Here is a 19,016-nt window from a genome sequence, read left to right on the forward strand (position 1 = left end):
CATCCCTTTTCACCCCAGTTCACATGCAGTCTTATTCAAAGTTAGTTGTTTGAGGCAGGAATCTGTAATTGTACCCCTAATTTGTTGATACAGCTGTCTTGAAAATGCGTTTGAGCAGAAATACAGCCTGGACTAGTAAACGTCTGACTGATCATTTCTGTATACATCTGTCCCGTCTGCACTTGCAGCAAAAGGAGTTCAAGTGACAGATACGGTTATGTTTGCCTTCACATGAGCAAATGGATCCAATTGATTAAGTGTCAGAGAGGCCTCTCAGCCTTATGCAAACAACATAATTTAAAAGAAGGCCATTTTTCCAACCATTGAGTCCAAAAGTCACTGAGCTTTGAAAAAGCCAGTTAAAAAATTCTTCTTTACTGTTTATCTAATAAAGCATATGATATTGGCCACATCACCATTTATAGCAGGGCTTGAGCTACCCCATAGGTTTCATTTGCAGAATTTACAATGGCCGTTTGCCATTCACTGGTGAGCTTACTGGAATCGTCTTTCCTTCCACATGCTTGCTGTCGTTACAATTAATGTGTGTATAATATAAAGAAAGAAAGGAAAGAAATTATGGGAGTAGAACAGTGCAAAGAGAAACTGTGTTATGACCACAAGTGGATTATTTTCCTTCCTTCATTTTACACCACCATGAAAAGGTACTGGTTCAAGACTCAAGGAACCACTGACTTTAATTTAGAATACAATAAATCCGAACAAGATAGAGGTATTTTGGAAATTGCTGGTGGAATATAACACCACTAATAAAATGCATTTCTGCAGCAACATCTAATAATGTTAGAGTGTGCTCTGCAAAGAATAATGAATTAATTATTGCAACACTGCTCTTTAAAGCCAGAGAGTCCAACTGCTTTTTTTTTTGGAATCTGGGGAAATGTAATTCTTGACAATAAATAATTTAGTCAAGATCAAGAGGAAAAGACCATCAGCAGAAGTAGGAGGGGAACTAAGATCTAATAGCTTGCAGTCGTATGTTTTAAACATGAGTCTACCCCATTTGTGTGGTACTCAGTTGCCGCTGCTGTATTTAGAAATATCTTCACTTGAGTGTTTAATCTGGGGTGACTGACTGCCTTTAATTCAGTTTAGCCAGTATGTTTGTACTTTCTAATCTGGATGCTCTGTAAGTGGTTATCCCGAAAAACAAACACTTGTTCAGTGTCCAGAGAAGCGCATTCGAACATAATGGCCAGCTCCAGCTGGGTGAAAATCACTTGCTTGAGTTACAAGATTCTGCTGCGGACAAACTCATTGAAACAGAGACCAAAACCAGTCATGAGCTTGATGTTGCTCTGCACAGTTCTCCTAACTATGGGGTTTGCATGTTAACCGATGATGGGGTTTTTTGCTGTTCTCCGGATTTGGTGGAAAGAAGCGATCTTCTAATATGTATTTAGATGTATTTGTCTCCAGAGGCACAAGGAAATATGATTCACTGAGGTTCTAGGCAAGAGACTATGATCAGTTCAAACTAAAAATAGCAAATTGGGGGAGAAGGACATGGCATATATTACATACAAATAAGCTTGTCTCCTTATCTGATTTCTCTGCTGATTTGTATCCGTACAAATAAGAACAGAATATTATTCTAGTCTACAGTAGCTTCTGCGTCTTCCCTATTGCCCAATGTAATCTACTTGTCAATGCAATGAGTGAAAGATAAATGTCAAAATGTGTATTTTCATACTATTCTTTTTGTCACCACTGTGGCACCATGAAGATTGCTAGTGAAAGTATTCCTGGAAAACGTTACATTCCATGGTCCCATGACCTTTAACACAATTAACTTGAAAAGTTACATTTCCAAAGGGAATGTATTGTTCAGTATCAGTTTTCTGTTGTCCTGATAAAAATTTGCTCAGCATAGCGTGTCTGTTCACCTCACTCCCCAGTTCTCCTAACTTTCTCACTCAGCCTTCTGCTGCACGCATCCTCCTCTTTTCTTCAAGTCTCATTTTCCGTCTTTTCTCCTATTTGTCTATTCAACAGCAGTGGTCTAGTGCTCTATCACTCCTCACCACGGCTCTGTGGCAGCTCTGCAAGAGGAGGGTAATTTCCTACCACCATCTTTCTGTTGGAGGAAAGAAATGGTTGGAGCTCCAGTATTGCCAACCATCTTCTTGTTTGACATAGTGTGTGTGGGGCCTCTGAGTTTATGTCCTTGCTGTGTTTTGACACAGGCTTGTAAGTAAAGCACCTAAGGTAGTGGCTGATGCCACCTGTGGTTGAAACTCCATAGTTAACACTTCCCAAAGTCTTTTGAGAGCCTAGGGATGCGATGAGAACTAGAGAGATGGCCAGGGTGGAGTACAGTTCTGCTGAAACTGAGCATATAGTTGTATCTTTTAACTGGTTTGATACGCACTTTGCCCTGAGGAAGTTATTGGATTTAATTAATACTAGATGCAACTGTTCTGCATTTTCTTTTAGGAAGAGAGTGTTATCATTGTTCTTGTGTCTGTGTTGTTTTTCAGGATTTCTTGAGCTCTCCGTGTCTGTTGGGGACAAACTTTACTGTGAGTCATATAGGACAGTTGATACATCTGTTTGACTGCAATGCTTGCTTTCTTAGCATCATATGTCGTCAGATGATCTCCTCATTAAGGTCATTGGCAGACTTTTACTGTGGTTCACACCCAGGTCTTGAGTCTGGACTTTGAGCTATGGGCTTCTTCAGCTGATTCAATACACAGGCCTTTAGGTTGTGATTCTACATGTTTATTGTAGACGACTAGAAGTTAATTTTCTCCCTTCATTGTGTGTCTGTACTCCTGCTCCTGTGGAGGGCTTTAGGTGTTTCCTGCTCCTGCATACTATAACCAGAGCATGAGTCTGGCCGAGGCATAGAACCCCATTATACTGATGGGCTCTTGAGGATAATGAGCAAATGCACAGAATTGGAGGACTTTACAGGACTGGGTCCTCTGTGTCTTGAGCAGAGTGCCACACTTGGGTTAAAGCTGAACGGATCGGTTCACTCAGGAGTGCGACCTTCCTTTCGCTGTTTTGAAATGTTTTTTTCAGGGCTACAAGAGGCTGTAGTAGAGCCTACTTCCTCAGCGTTGTGTGGAGTATTTTTCAGGTGAGAAGGCTCACCTAGGATCATGAAGGGATGGAAAGTATATTGGAAATAAAAAGTAAATTTGAAGTATCAGAGAATGCTTTACGTTGTCCTGGAACAGTTCTGTGGTGTCGTACCATGCTTGTTTGCAAAGAGGGAGTGTACATACCAAGTAGATTGAATGACTTCCAAAGTGAGGAAAACTTGAGTTTTATCTAGCCAAAGGGTTTATTTATAATTATAGAAGCAATGTCAATAAGTAATTGAGGATTTTTCCTAAGCCCACAAGTCATATAAAATGTCTTTCCAGTGCTTCGTATCCCCCCTGTGTGCTTGCTCAGCTCGTAGTGACATTTCTCTATCAACTTCTGCTGCCCTTGGGCTGTCCTGTCCCTCCCCTTCTCCCAGATTTTAGCTATTAAAGAGGTTTATTTCTGTTCACAATGGAGAAAAGCACAGTGTCAGAGAACTGGATGAGATCTGTAGAAGGGTCTGATTATCCTCTTGTTTATAGCAATATAGTGTAACTCCCTGGACTTCACTGGGGTTGTTTCTGTTGCTGTTTCTGTGTGTGAGAAGGGGATCAGAAGGAAGTCACTCTCCAATAAAGGGAAGCCTTGATGAAAATGAATTAATATAGTTTAATTCCTGAATATCCCAAGAAGTGCTATTAATCTGTATTTGTTTCCTGCATCCCAGCTAGTGTAAATTATTAGACTTTTCTGACAGGTCTAAGTGCCCATTTCTGTTTTTCCCCCCTCTTCTTTCCTGTTATAAACTTTTATTTGTGGAAATTTGGGGACTGGCCAGGACTCTTTGGCCAGGACTCTTTGGCCAGGACATGGCAGACAACAGGTACCTGTGAACTTTGCCAGCACGCTCACTTCTGTTTGCTTTGAAAATAGGTACACGAGCAGTTAGCTAATTTGATGGGCATCCTGCTGGGTACAACATTAGCTGTTGTTTGTGCTCCCGTCACAACACAACATGCGTTAGTACTAAGAACATGTAAATATAGGCCCCAAGTTTCAGCCTGTTCTATGTCTAATCATACAAAATTCTTCTCTCGGTGGAAGAGAAAAGCAGCACAGCATTAGGAACAGATACGGTGTGCACTGCAGGGTCGTAGGAGACACTGGAAGAGAACCTGTGAGACCCGTAGCAGGTGAAATCAGTTTGTCTCAAAACGCAGGGCGCAGGAGATCTGTATGTTGGGTTTTTAAAAAAATCTTTTGTAGTTTGCAGTAGCTGTGCAGCAAGGCAGTTCCTATGCTGTTAGTCACTCCTGCTCTCAGCCCTCGCCATCCCTACTCCTATGGCAACCGCAGACGCGCCAGCATCTTTCTCCCTGACAGGCAGGAGGCAGGGACAGGCTTCAGCTCCCTCACCCTGCCCGCGGCACCCTGCCTGTGGCACCCTGCCTGCAGCGCTTCAGGGTGGAGCCCAGGACCCAGAAAGGACCTTCACACGAAGGAGGGGATGCATGCTACTTTCTGGGTCCAGTACTGTAGTCAGCTGGGATCTCCGTGCTAATACAGCGCTTAGTGTCTTAGATGTCCCTGATAGCATCAGCACCGTGCTGTGCCAAGTGGCTACCATGAGGTAGGAGCTACGGCACAGTTCTCACCAGGTGCTAGGAGCTAATTAACAAGAAACGCTGTCAAATGGTTACCGGTGGCACCAGGCGTTTTGTGAGCTTGCCTCTCAGGCTCCTTGGTATCGGTGTGGCTTTAGTCCCTGGCAGGAAGTTGAACTCATAAATCCATTATAGTAGAATCTGCTTTTGGAGCCCCCTGTTTTCATCTGTGGACTATGATTTGCAGTTGCTACCACCTTTTCAGGGAAATAGTCGTTCTGAACAACTCCTGAGCTGAAAGCCAGGAATAGTAGCCTTACCTAGCTTCCAGAACATGGCTTAAAAATAAGGAATTTATTCCTTGATGTATCTGTTTGGGCCATTATGTCATCTTCTCCCCTACATCTTCTTTTGCTTGCTGCTCTGGAATGAGGAATTTGTGCTTCTGTTCACCCTACCATTTTGATTTTAATCAGGTGCTGTAGCGCACGTCTGATTCAGGCAGTCCTTGCTATTGCGGTAGTCACACTGATCAAATTTAATTATGCTCAGACATCTAGCTGTGTGGAAAAAAAAAATCTCGAAGACAGCCTTCTAATGAGTTGACAGAATGATGAAGGGAAGCTACAAAGAGGCAACTGGTGCAGTATAGAGAAGGCAAATATTTACCTTAATTATTATGAATGAAGGGAAGGAAGGACAAAATGAAAAAAATTACAGCCTGTAAAATTTGAAAGTGTAAGCAATTATTTTGGTCTTTATTGGACTACTACTTGTCCCTATTAAGGATCTTTACAGGTTGACATAAAGGAGCCTTTAAAACGCCAGGGAATATCTATATTTTTGTGTCTTAACGCATAAAAATGCATCTTTTCCTCCATCCATTCTGGGTGCAGGAACCATCAAATGGGTTTACATATGTATTCATGATGACCAGAGCCACTCAGAATTGCACTGTAAGATACAGTCTTTGAGGAAGAACTGAAAGACTTATTTTCATTGATGGATGAATTACTTGAACTACTGGGAAAAATGGCTAGAGGCTTTTTATAGCATTGAAGAAGTGTCATTAATTAACTAGGCAGTTTATTCAAGCCACAAGGACTGGAGACAATGGTTAAATCGCATATAAGGATTTTAACGTTGCATGCTGCATAATTGAGCAGTACCATTAAAATGCAAAAAGAGGACAGGGGAAGGAGACTTCAGTTGTCTTTCAAGATAAATCTGCTTGTTATATAGAACAAACAGATAAACAAAACCCACCACAGCTTAACTGTCTTTTATATTTCGGACTATTTTTAGAAGCATTTCAAACCTTTGTGTCAGACTTGCTATTAAAATTAATGATTTCTGCTTGCTTGTGCTAAGGGTTCTATGAATGTTTACTATCCTATTGCATCCTTTTATAGACAAAATATGTGGGGTTTTATATAGACTTAGAATGTTTAAATATTTTTGCAGAGACTTTAGTATTCTTGTTTATGTATTTGTATGTGCTGTAAGCCAGTAATACTTTGTTTTTGTTCTTTGCTTGGTGACTTGATTTTTATGATGCCACATAATAGTGATAGACAGATTTTGGCTGAAAAAGTAATGCGAATTTTAAGTGCTGGTTAGCCTTTCTTTCTCCCATCTCTTTTTATTATGTTGTTTTGAAGCTGCATTATGCAGCTATTTCTGAAATAATAGATTTCTCTTTTTTTTTTTCCTGATGTCTATACATAGTTTTATTAGCATTGTTTTTCCTTTGCCTTTTTGTTTCAAGTAGGTTTTCATGCATCGTTCTGCTGAGAATACAGCTTCCAAAAAGAAGGAAGGAGAAGAGTTAAATAGCTTGGTGCACTGTGCCTTTTTTCAGTTGTGCTCTCCTTTTCTCACTAGCAATAAGCAGCTACACTGCAGATTTCAGTACTCAGATGAGGACTTTATAGCCTTTGCCTTGAGCTTCGGGGAGGATAGAGAACAAGGATGTTCTCCTTGGAGCCTCTAGGATTCATCTGCAGCTCCAAGAGCCGTGGCATCTCTCTGTGGGTTTATTCCAGACAAGGTTTTTCCTGCCAGAAACCCTAGTTGATACTCCACAGTTACTGAGCGGGTAATTGAAGGCGCGGAGCAACAAGGTGATGCTTCAATGTGCTTTCTTCTTCCCACTCGCTTCATCTGTGCCGTGCCTAATCTTTCCCTTGATGCTCTTCATCCAGCCTGTAGTGGCAAGACACTGAGAGAGCTGATGAGATGGTGCTATTTGTTCTAGTCATGAGGGCTGTAAGATGGGGGATGTTTATGTGCTGACAGCATCATGGCTCATTTTTTCTCTGTAGCTCCCGCAATGTTTCATGTCAACACTGTTTCAGATGAGTCTTGCTAAGAAATTTTTCCCTTAATGACTCTGTCTGAAAGGAAGAATACAACTGTTGTAATGTTTTGCTCATCTTTGTAGACAGGGTGTTTGGTGTTTGTTACTGCAAAAAGCGAATGGCAGAATGGATTTCTGCATCCCCTTGGATACGCAGTGTCCTAGGATGTAAGGATCACTCTCAACAGTGTATCTTGTAACTCTTTTCCGTGATCTAACATGACACTCAGATAGGTCACAATATTCTTATTTTAGTTGACCAGAATCTGGGGGCTTTTAAGGTCTGCGCATTCTACCACGTCTTCCCCTCCCTCAGGAAAGGAAGGATGTCAATGGCAGTGGCAAACCAGAGATGGAGGGAGAGCTGAGGAGTCATTGTGCTATTCAGTTAATGTGTCCACTCAGCATTTTATACTCAGTACCATTTTACATTTTTGGAGCATCAGTGTTTGAGTCAACAAGGTAAAGAGGAGCGCAAACAGAAACACAACCAGTCTCTGTGTGGGAATTGGCAGGAAGAAACAAGTTGTTTGCCTCTCTTCTCACCTTGCTGTCGCTTGTACGGAACGATTTACGCGTATAGCCTGAAGTCTTTAGTTCTTTGGGACAGGGAGTAGTTATCTGAAACAGTGTTTCTGAAAAGCGCTGTGTTATGCTGTGGGGCAAATAGCAATACTGAGGACCTGTGCAAGGTAGTAGCACATACTTAAGCTAGTTTTTAGGCAGTGCAGGGAAAAAATGGCACCCGCTGCACGAAGCTGCTCTTTTTCTAAAGGAAGGTAGGAAAATTGTTTTAATGTGTTCGTTCAGATTTTGAGTTGATCAGGAGAGGGCATGTGAGTGGAAGTGTAGTTCTTACAGAGGAGCAACTGTCCAAACCGTGAAGGTTTTACAGCATTTTTCAGAAACAGTCTGTGTTATTCCATTGCCAGAGCCACTTGGCTGAGAATGCTTTGGCCCCAGGACCCCTTTGATTCATCCAGGGCTTTGTGGTCTTTCAGTTCAAAAGAAATGTAGCTAGTAGAGTGGTTAATTTAAACTTTATTATTGCTGGGACTTGATCCGTCAATTTTTTGGAAGTTAGCAAGAAGACCAGGAGCCAAATGGGGTCTTGAACTTGGGTCAAATGTATTCAAGCCTGTGGACAGTCTGAAACCTTGGTGCAGGGAAGGAGGATTAGAGTGGCTGAAGCTGGAGGGAGGAGATCTGTGGATTTCTGCACTAGGTCTTGTCTGGGAAAGCAAGGCCAAGTTTCATAGTAAATTGGAGATGAAAGGTGATATTTTTGGAAAGTGATATCACATGGTCTTTCCACTGATTTGACAAAAAGAGATAGTATGCCAACGGAAAGTGGGAGCACTATCTCTTTATTCTCCAAAACCTTTCCCATCAGTGTTTCATCCTGTGTGGATTCAACTTGAGCTCTCTGCTCTTTGTCCAGGAGCCAGTTTCTTGTCGGTGATCAGATGTTGAGGGATTTTTGGCAACTGCATCAGCTGAAAAAGGATTAATCCTTCCCTGCTTTCCTTGCTTTTAGGAGGATAGTCATTCTTCTTCAGTGCCTCATTTTGGTAACAATTTATTACTCAGCCTGTCTCCATGTTGACTCAGTTATACTTGACCTCACCCATTCTACGTATTTCCTGACCATGCTGAGTTACCCCTCCCTGCCAGCACCCAAGACCTAGAAGGAGAATGCAGAAGTTGAGGGGCTGGCCTCCATTCGCATATAGCTTACCCCAGGAGCTTCTCGATTTTGTGTTATGAAATCCAAAACAGCAAAGGCATTGCTTCTAAGCTGCTTTCTATTGCATTTTCCCTGGTTGAGAATGCAGTCCTTGTTGCTAAGTAATACCATTTTCAATTAGGAAAAAAAAAAAAACAACCAAAAAAAAAAACAAACCACAAAACCCCAGCAGAAACTCTCAGACTTCTAAAACTCTGAAGGAAATTTTAGCTTCAGCAGTCAACATATCTTTCAGGAAATGACTAAAACCTGGCTTGGGAACAATGCAGGAAACTGCCAAGTGTATCAGTTGACTTCTTTGCCCGATTGGGTGGTTGTTGGTAAAACAAATTGCATTTTCCCACCTGACAATAACAAATAGTTGTTTTTGTTGCTATATATAATTGGATATATGTGAGACACGTGCACTTTCCTGGCAGAGTTTAGTGAGAAAACAGAAAACGACGCCGCTTGAAGAGTGTTCCAGAGTACTTCTGCTGTGGGAGCTCAGTGGTCCAGACTCGGAGTGCTGTCTGTATTAAAAGCTACAGAAGATGTTCTGTAGAAGGTGTTCCAGCTGCTGGCTTTTGATTCATTTTGCATACTACTTTGAATGTGACTTGAAACCTGACACAAGTTTAAAAAATACACAACAGAATTCTCTTCCATGTCTAAAGTAAACTAAAGCATATTGTTAATTCACTAAACATTATATAGAAGGGCAACTCTTTTGACTGAAAAATCTAATTGGTTTAGGACGCTTTCTTGAAAAATGTTTCAAGGGTCAAGAAAGAATATAGAAATGTGTGTACCTGGAAATGCACAAGTCAGAATTAGTCCAGGGGCATATGATAATCAGTTTTTCTGTGATTTGCCAGAATGCTTTCAAATAACATTATCTTCACCTGGACAATTGCTTCTATTCCCACGTGTCCAGAGTAGTTGTATAGCTTGAGATCCTGGTTTTGAGACTGCTTACATTGTTGACTCCTGAAATGGCATGCAAGGCTGTATCTCATTTTCAGTCATTCAGCTGTGTTATACAATTTTAGAGAGAAATAAAGCCAGAGTGGTTTGAATTCCCAGGTTTTAGTGTTTCAATATTCGTTAAATGGATTTATCACCAAGATCTCCAGTGTATTTACTTTGTCTTGTCATTTGAGGGCTTTGTAATAGTTATCTAGACCCTACGGACTTTGTTAGAGAGGGAAGAAACAAGCCTGAAAATAGGTAACTAAACCAGTGCCACTTTTGAAAGCGTTAATGGTCTCGAATGAGAATTTCACCGCTGTGTATATATGCAGTCAGCTGAGTGATCTCGTGGTGTATCATCCTTGTGTGGGGCTGGTAACTCCTTATGTCCAAAGGAAACAAAAACTCTTCTCAGTTTTTTCCGACACAAAGGCAGTCAAAGAAAACCTAGTGCTTTCCCCCTGAGCTTGTGTGTGAATTGTGGTGATGTCTCTTTTTGTGTCGGTCCAAGAAATCATTTTACAGTGGTTGAATTTTTAATGGAAATAAAAAGTATTCAGCAGAAGAGCAGCTATCTCCCTCTCTGCTTTTCTCTCTGTCTCTCTGCATTTTGAGGTGAGAATAAGGAAAGCCAGAAATATCACACTGGGAAAAAACAAACGTTCACTTTTTAATGTATCCTAAGAGGCAGCGGCTGCACTGTCTCCTGTTTCGTGATGGAGAAACAGTAAACAAGAAGAGCACAAGGAATGCAAAATGCTAATATCACAACTAAACGGACTGCAAAATATTGTAACTCAGCCTTTGCAAGACTGGCATTTTTTTGTTGGGCTATGAATGAAAATATTTAAAGGCAGTAATTTTGCAAGTATTTCCTAAGCCTCCCTGCATAAATAGAAGGTTGATCCATTATTTTGTGTATTAATCAGTTTATAGTTCAGTTAATTTTGGACCAGCAAAATAGATTTATCTCTATTAGTAAGGTGGCATTATGGTGACAACTGTGAAGGCTGTTCTATCATGAATACTAATGTTTGTGCAGGTGGTTAAATCAGGGCAAACAGTACTAATTCAACTTCCTTGAACTGCTCAGCATCTTCTGACAATGCAAATGCAGTTGGCCTTATTAGCACTTTTGCAGAATGTAATTTCTGAGGTACGGTGCTGACGTTTTCCTTTCGGGGGAGATGGGGGAGAAGGCTGAAGGAAAAAGCATAAAGACAGGTCTAAACTTTGAAAAAGGGAATGTCAGGGAAACAACATTGGATGAGGCGGCTGCAAACGCAGAGCTACCCAGGGTAAACTGTTAGTGGCACAAACAGTTTGTACAGCAAGACGTGTGCCAAACAGAAAGGCAAAGAGTAAAACCAAATGCTGAAAGAGCAGGGTTTGCAAAGTGGGTAGGTGGAAGAGGAATCCTCCAGACTTTGGACACAGAGCCCTGGAGAATGTTAAAAACCCAGAGCATAAGTTTTTGTGAGGTCATTCATGGTTTACTTGGTCGCAAGATACTGGTGAGATTTCTGCCCTAGGCTACTACTTCATTGTTGAGAAACTCCTCACTGACTCTGAGGAAATTAAAAGGGGATCCTGGAACAGGTTAGTTTGAAATGCAGCAAGTTTCTCCGTCCAACTGGTACATCAAAAGATTATAAAGGATCTTGGATATGAAATAATTTAGCTGCTAGCAGAAATAATCACATCTCTGTTCTAAGTCTTGAAGGGCAGCACTATTTTCCTGTAAGGCATCTAGAAAAGTAGTAAGGTTTACATCCACACCTTGCAACTGGTCAAAGCAAAAATTGAACGTGGAATTACAAAACACCTGTAAACTGGGCCGAAAAGACCTCGGTAGGACATTTCTTCCAGAGGGAGATCGTGACCCCCTAGCCTCTTAGAAGTCTTTGCATGTGTCATTAAAAGTGGTGGCTAGAAAAAAATAGATGAAACGGTGTATTTAGTTCTGAAAAACTCAACAAGTTCCAATGCAAACAGGCCCCCCTTAGGATTTCCTGACAGAATTACCTGCATGTGCACTTTGGTGTTGTGGGGATATATCCTCTGCATGAATGATTTGGCAGGTGTAGAAACCTCAGCAAATTATAACAATGCATATTTTACTTACTGTGTTTGGATGGCTTAGCAGTGCTTAGAACTGCCCAGGAATCAGTTTGCAAAGGGGAAGAAGTAGTCAATTTGCATTATAAAAATTGGAACAGTGGGTTTGCCTTTGTGTCATGCTATATATTTTAAATTATTTTTTTTTATTTTAAAATACTAACTGTTGTTCAAAATATTAACTGTTGTGAGTTAGCAACATTTTATGGGTTGCATACAGTTATTTGCATTAATAAGGGCTGTAGAAGGCTTGAGAATTTTAAGTCCAATAGAGCTCCGTTTTCTGGACTGGTCCAGTAAGCAACTTCTAGGATGCATCTAAACCTTTGCCTTTTTCTAATGTGATCAGTCACTTCCTGGAAAAACTTAGTGTGGTCACTTTGTCCTTCCACCTATCCTATGGGAGAAGGAAGAGATATAACTCAAGAAATTGCTCAGTGGAGTTACAATAAAACCGGCAACTTAGCCACAGCTTAGGGGACATTAGACCACCTGAGAATTCATGCAGATTACATTAATTTTCAGAACATTTCAGTGTATCCAGGAACTTAAATGCAAACTTAATGCGCGTTGCATAGTCCAACAAAGCAAGTTCTGTCTTTCTGTGAAAATTTTGGATTTTCACAGAAAGACAGAACAGGATGGAGTTTACTAGATTCATTTTCAATGCTGTTTTAATTCATTGAGTCTGTGAGTTGTTTTTCTTCCCTCAGTTTTCAGATGTACATTCTTTCTAAAAAGTCAAAGAGGTTCTTTTAAAACTCTTGGGCCAACAAGAGTAAAGCAGATGTTCCTTTTCCAGCCTCCTATCATCACAATATTGGAATCTTTCGCTTTAAAAGTGCTATCCTGAAGTTATCTCCAGTAGCTTCCAGTAGCTACAGCAAGTCTAGCTTTTAATACTTCAACTTGAGCTTCAGTCAAAGCCTTGGTCACTGCCCTGATGCAGAATGACAGCCCGTGTTCCGAAAATGTATTGATGAGATTTCCGGGGAGTTTTGTTTCACCATCAACATTAGAAACCTTCAGCGTTGCTACTAAATGTCATGAAGGGAGCATCTTATTTTATCAATATATTTCTGCAACAGTATTGACTATTCAGTTTGTAGAACAAAAACCTGAGATTGGGAATAATTCTTTCTTTTGTCCCTCATATATACATCGAGTCATTGCATACCTTATTGCTGGGATTGGATTATCCTCAGTTATTATAAAAGTCAAAGTGACTGTAGTTCTGGAAAGCTTCTTTGACAATGAGCACAGACTAGGAGGTAGGAACAGACAGTGGGTAGGTTCCCTGCAGATTTAAGTCAGCACAGCTTCATTGACGTAATGAAATTGTTATGATTTATAGACTTTTCTCAGCTACTGCCTATAATCAGATGTAGTGAGATAGCAGGATCTTCCCCTTTTCCTCCTGGGCTAGTGTATTCAAGTTAACATAAATCTTGAGCATTCTTACTGTCGCTGGGCTCAGTTTGCATACATTAAACCAAATTAAATAGTGACAAAATATCTTTTGTGCAAAAATAACACCACTGTTACTAAATTATAGTTCTCTTACAAAGTAGGGGGCCTCCTGAGCTTGGACCTTCAATGCTTCAGATTCTGGTTGCTCCATTGTAGCTCTGTTGATCTCGGTGCTGCCAAACCATTTTCTGCTAGTGCTGTATCTGGTCCAGACCATTACAGCATCAAAACACATCTCAGAGGAATAGTGACAGTTGAACACAACAGATCCACGTGTAGCAAAGTCACCAAAGAGGTTCAAGTTGTTCTTGGACTGAATTTTTTTTTTAGCTTCTTGGCTGTTCTAATACTCATTTCGTCATGAAAAAATACCTTCAGAGCAGAATACCCCACCTTTTGATTACCTTTTAGGAATTGGTACATTTCAGACTGAAAATTGAAGACTCCCTGAAATCTAGGGCGTTTAAAGGGATTGCAATCTTGAATGATAATTTCTTGGATAATAGTTTAAAAACTGATGAAAACCCTTTAGATGTACCAAAACTAGCTTGTGAAACTCATCACAAGTTACCACAGAGGCTACGAGGCCAGCACATTTCGGAGAAGGGTGTTTTTCAGGTATTCGAATTTGTCATAATAAGTAGGAGTCACCCCAAGCTTGGATTTCATGGAGAAGCCAGACACTTATGTTTCAGGACTGAACCCAACTTTCAGCTCTTGATACCCTTAGAAAATTGCTTGTGAATTATCCCAATGCTGTTTGTCAGAGTTTTCCCTTCAAAGCATACACCGTCAGGGTACCATTAGAGACTGCTCTGCATTTGTATGACTTTTAATCAGCTACAGCTTCACTGTAGTGCAGGATTCCTTGTATTTGATATGCTTTGTAAAGAAATACTGTATTTATGTTGTGTAAATGACTTACACTTTGAATGTATGAGTGATTTGTGTGAGTGATTTTAGGTATTTTATTATCAGATTTTGCATAGTTCTACAAATGCAATTCTACAAGTGATAATACATGTAAAAACAGTTGAAATAATGAACAGTATGAAAGGAGAGGAGATGAGACAAGAGAAGAGCAGAACAAGGGGCCAAAGAACCACTTAAAAATAAGTACTTGGGATTATTTTTTAATTACTGTTATTATCATTTAGCTTTTGTATTCAAGGGTTAACAAGCCACTATAACTTGTTCATTACCATTTCCCAACGTTCCCTCAGGCCTCCTAGATCTGCAAATACCTGAAAAATATGAATGTAGGCAGCTAAAGTACAACCTTTTAATTTCTCTGTTGGATCCTTCAGACATACCCTGTGTCTCAACCTTTTTTCTGAAGGTCAAGAGAGTTTTATTCTTCTGATATAAGTAGCTTGAGTGTGGCATTTATAACTTGAGTAATGTTGTGGATGATAACACCATTAGACATTTTTACAGCTTCAGCAGGAGTTCAGCCAGCAGGACTATCAGCCTGATAAATGCTTTTATCTTAAAGGTTGTATTGCTACAATAACCCTGAAACTTAAAGCTACTCCTTGAAACCTATAGCCTGTTTAAAGAGATGAAGAGTGCCCTCTGACATTTCTAGGTTGCTAAAGAGCTTTCTCAGGTTCCAGTGCAAGAATTAAGATGCCCACATGCAGCTGTTCTGATCTGGATTGGAAGTTACTGTAGGACTTCGTAATTTTAAATGAATCGGGGGCAGTGCTACTTGAAAGAATTAGCTTTAGATTGAGATGAGACTGAACTCTGGCTGATGAGTCCCAACATTTTGTTCCTACCCAATTATGAAGTGTTTCTGCAGGAATTTAGGAGGCAGAACTCTTATACTGCTGTTTTCAGAAACAATAGAGCATTTCACCTCCTCTGTTTGGGTATTTTGCAGTTACAAAACTCCTAGGAGACTGGTAAGAAACTAATCTATGGAGTAGGCTGTGAGTGGTGTGACACTCTATAGAGTGGTGTGAGAAGTTAGCAATGACAATTGGTAGGATTTTGGCTTTGTAGAAGATTGTTTTGTAGAGATCTGAGAGAGGGTAGTTATGTTCTGAACATGAATAGTGAAAGTGGCTGTGGACTGATTATGCATGTAAAAGCAATTGACATAATGAACAGCGTGAAAGAAGATGGCATGACACAAGTAGAAGAAGAGTAGAATAAAGGATCACGAGAGAAGGGAGTGCGAGATGAGCAAAGGTTGAGTTCTTGGAGTTATGTCTAAGAATAGCAATCCAAGGCTTGTAGCAAATTTTAGCCACTGTTTTAACCCAGCAGCTATTTAATACAAAACTATTTGCAACTTGTAATGTAATAATTACAGTTAAGACAGCCAGATACTGTTTTCTCATTGCTTCTGATAACGTGAAACAACTCCATTGATTTTCTTAAGTAAATGATGACTTCACTGAAGTTCCTCTCTTAAACTGCTATTCTACTTTACAAGCTTCTGTGTTTCCTGATTTTCACCTTGATTGTAGAAAAAATGTTAGTACTTCTTATTTTTGACTGAGACTCCTGAAGCCACATTTCCTTTCTGAAACTTTCAAAAGTGCAACCGTGACAATTGCTTCCTAGGTGAATACTATTGTATAAGTCTGATATAATACACAGTTGGAATGCTGCAAGTCTGGCACGACATCTCAGAAGGAAGATAGAAAGGAAGACCTCTGATAGCAGAGGTCAACAAGGGTGACTGGCGGCTTTGAGCAGCAACAGTAAAGGGAGATCCTAAGTAGGCTACGATTCTTCAGCTTGGAAAAGAGATAACTAAGGGATTAGGTAATAGAGGTCTATAAAATGGTGACCAATGTTGAGAATGTAAGTAGGAACAATTATTCTGTATTTCTTTTAGTGTTAAGAGGTAAAGGTTAGCTAGTGAAATTATCAATTATCAAAGAAGAGGCAGTATTTTTTGCTGGAAACTACATGAGCGCACAAGGGAAGTGCCTGTTTAGTGCATCCTGTTTTCTTTTCCCCAAACACTTGACCACTGTTAGAGATTAAATGTAAGGCTAGACGAATTTTTGATCTGGGCATATAATTGTTAGAATCTTAAATTTCCACACACCAAAAATAGGTGGTAGACGGAAGGGCAAGTATAAAATTTACCCTTCCTATTAGCTTCATTTTTAATGCTGGCTGGTTTTCACTTTAAAACTCACTTTAGAACATATTTACCTCATACAGAATTACATGATAGCAGCAGCGGCCTTGGCTAATGCATTTATTGTTTTGTGGATTTATAATCCTTATTTTCTGATGTTTTTCTAGAATTCATCAAATATGCATGATCTTAACTTGCTTAAAGCCTCAAGACAGAAAATGCTTATAAAAAAGAAATTGTAGGTTCTAGTCAGTCTGACTTCATTCAGCACACATTGACTACGAAGTAGTTTAGGGGCAAGAAAAAAACTTGTGTTATCCATTTTGTATTTGAAATGGTGGGTAGAAGCTCTTCTTCATCTCTTCCTGAACATGTAATATATTCCCTTCCTCTTGGACTATAATAATCTACTTCCAGTTGACTGATCATGTTGTTCTTGGAAGACGTTCTCCCACCTTCTCTCAGCTCATCAACTGAATAACCTGTCCTCCTCTATTCACCTTTCTATTTCTTATAAGCTGTTTGAAATCTCTGCTAAGACCTCATTTTTGTCAGCTGTGCCTTTTGGTATTGTTATGATTGATGCATACCTCGGTTTCTGCCACTGATTTTAGAAGTTTCTGTATAATTCAAGAATACTGTAGAATCTGTGGCAGCCCTTCTGCCAGCTCACTTTGGTGGTAGTAATGGCCAAGTTCAAATAAAGTGTAACAGCTCATATTAAAGTGAGCAAAATGCACTGCACTGTGAAACATTAATTGCTTAGAGATGTTAGGAACTTACCTCTAGACCCTGGTGCTTTGACTTGTGATGTCCTATTGTGGCACCATTTCACATCCCTGACTGCTTTGCTTTCAATTAATTTCCAGTGTAGCTAGTTAATTGCAGGATGCACTTGAAGGAGGCTCCGGTGGCTGACGTTTGGTGGGACTGAGGACTGTTCTGTTATTTTCAGGTACTGTTTGGCACTGCTGATGGACAGGTTATCGTCATGGACTGCCATGGCCGAATGCTGGCCCACGTACTCCTTCACGAGTCAGATGGCATCCTCAGCATGTCCTGGAACTACCCCAGCTTCCTGGTGGAGGACAGCAGCGAGAGCGACACAGACTCTGACGACTATTCCCCACCACAAGGTAGTGTTGTGTGCATGTTCTTCTGTCGCAGGTTTGCAAGCATTTGTGAAGGTATCTTGAACATCAGGGAATGGTCATTCTGTACTGAAGCAGTAGGATGGCAGTGGTTTTAAGCTGGTAGAGGCCAAAAGATGGTGTGTTCCTGTGGAGGTAGTGTGGGGGATGGAGCAGAGGCCTGGTATGGAGGAGTGGGTTCATTCCCAGCTCTGCCACCAGCCTCGCTGCATGGCTTGCTGTAGGTCATGCCTCATCTGTGTTGCTCTGCCTCCATTTGCACTAATGAGATAACTACACAAAGCTCAAAGTTTTCAGTGAGGGTGGGTGAAAGCCACTAGATAGGGGCATATCAGCTTTCGCTCGTAAGCAGATGTGAGGTATTGCAGGGATCTATATGTATGGAGGTAGTCGGAGTGCAGTCACAGGAGTTAATGCATTGTTATATAGATTCATGTGAAAAGACACCAGTACTAGGCATAGTGGAAGGTACGTCTTTAATTTTATCTCTGTTTCATAGGATTTCGGTAATGCTCATCATTATAGTCCCATCCTTGATAGTCCTGATATAAAGAGCTCAATAAATTCCGTAGAAGGATTGGAAATGAAAATACTTCCTGCACAGCATAATAGGACGGTGACTGGAGCTGTCTGGAGTTACTAATTCCCATGCTTCAGAGCGTATTGCCAGATTGAGGGTCAGGAAGACATCCTTCCCTACCCTTAAGTGAGAATATAACTCATTGAGTGAAATGCTTTGGTTTTAAACTCTTTGGAAATCATCAATAGCAAAGAGCTAGGAGGCCTGGGTATTCATGTAGTCAGCCCCGTCCTTCTTGTTCAAGTAATGCTAATACTTCTCCTTGTCAATGCTGTTGATTAGTCTATAAGATCGAGGTAAGCTGTTTCTGTGTTCCAGGGTATAAAATCTGAATAAATTAAGAACTAAATTAATATAAGAGTGATTGTACAGTGAAAACTTTAAATACGTAATAGCTAGAAATAATCCTGAGCTTGCATCTCAGATCCACTGAACCACCGAATTGAGGACTCTTGCAGTTTTAACTCTAATTTCAATTCAGTCAAAAAATCTACTTTTTCCAGAATGGTGTATATGTGTGAATATAATAAGCAAAGGTTTTTAACAAATAACGATAGAAGATAATATGCTCATCTGGTAAAATGTTAGCATCTTTTAAAACTGAGTTTTGTTCTGGCTTTCGTACCTCACTTTTGGTACTGGGTGAGATTTCTTACCTTAGAAAAAAAGAAACAAACTTCAAATTTCTTAGCAAGCTTCTAAAGCAGGATAGAGAACAACATTAAATTGGGTTTTTGTTGTTTTTTGAAAATACTGAGGTTTCAGTCGGAGGATGGTGAAGTTGCAGAGTACACAGATGAGAACTTAGATGATCGGAATGCACTAGCTGTTTCTGAGTCAATCAGGGGGTGGGTGGACTCGTTACAAGCCCAC

General features: G+C 40.3%; 1 protein-coding gene across 4 annotated transcripts in view; it reads left to right on the plus strand.

Moving 5' to 3' along the window:
• TULP4 (TUB like protein 4) overlaps positions 1-19,016 on the plus strand; it is a 148,932-nt gene that overhangs the window by 99,088 nt on the left and 30,828 nt on the right. For all 4 annotated transcript variants that reach the window (XM_063329404.1, XM_063329405.1, XM_063329403.1 and 1 more), the window contains one exon: positions 17,368-17,548. In XM_063329404.1, coding sequence (XP_063185474.1) covers positions 17,368-17,548 — 181 coding nt within the window. The remainder of the gene's footprint in view (positions 1-17,367; positions 17,549-19,016) is intronic.

This window comes from Chroicocephalus ridibundus, chromosome 3, assembly GCF_963924245.1.
Source record: "Chroicocephalus ridibundus chromosome 3, bChrRid1.1, whole genome shotgun sequence".
In the NCBI taxonomy this organism is placed as follows: domain Eukaryota; kingdom Metazoa; phylum Chordata; class Aves; order Charadriiformes; family Laridae; genus Chroicocephalus; species Chroicocephalus ridibundus.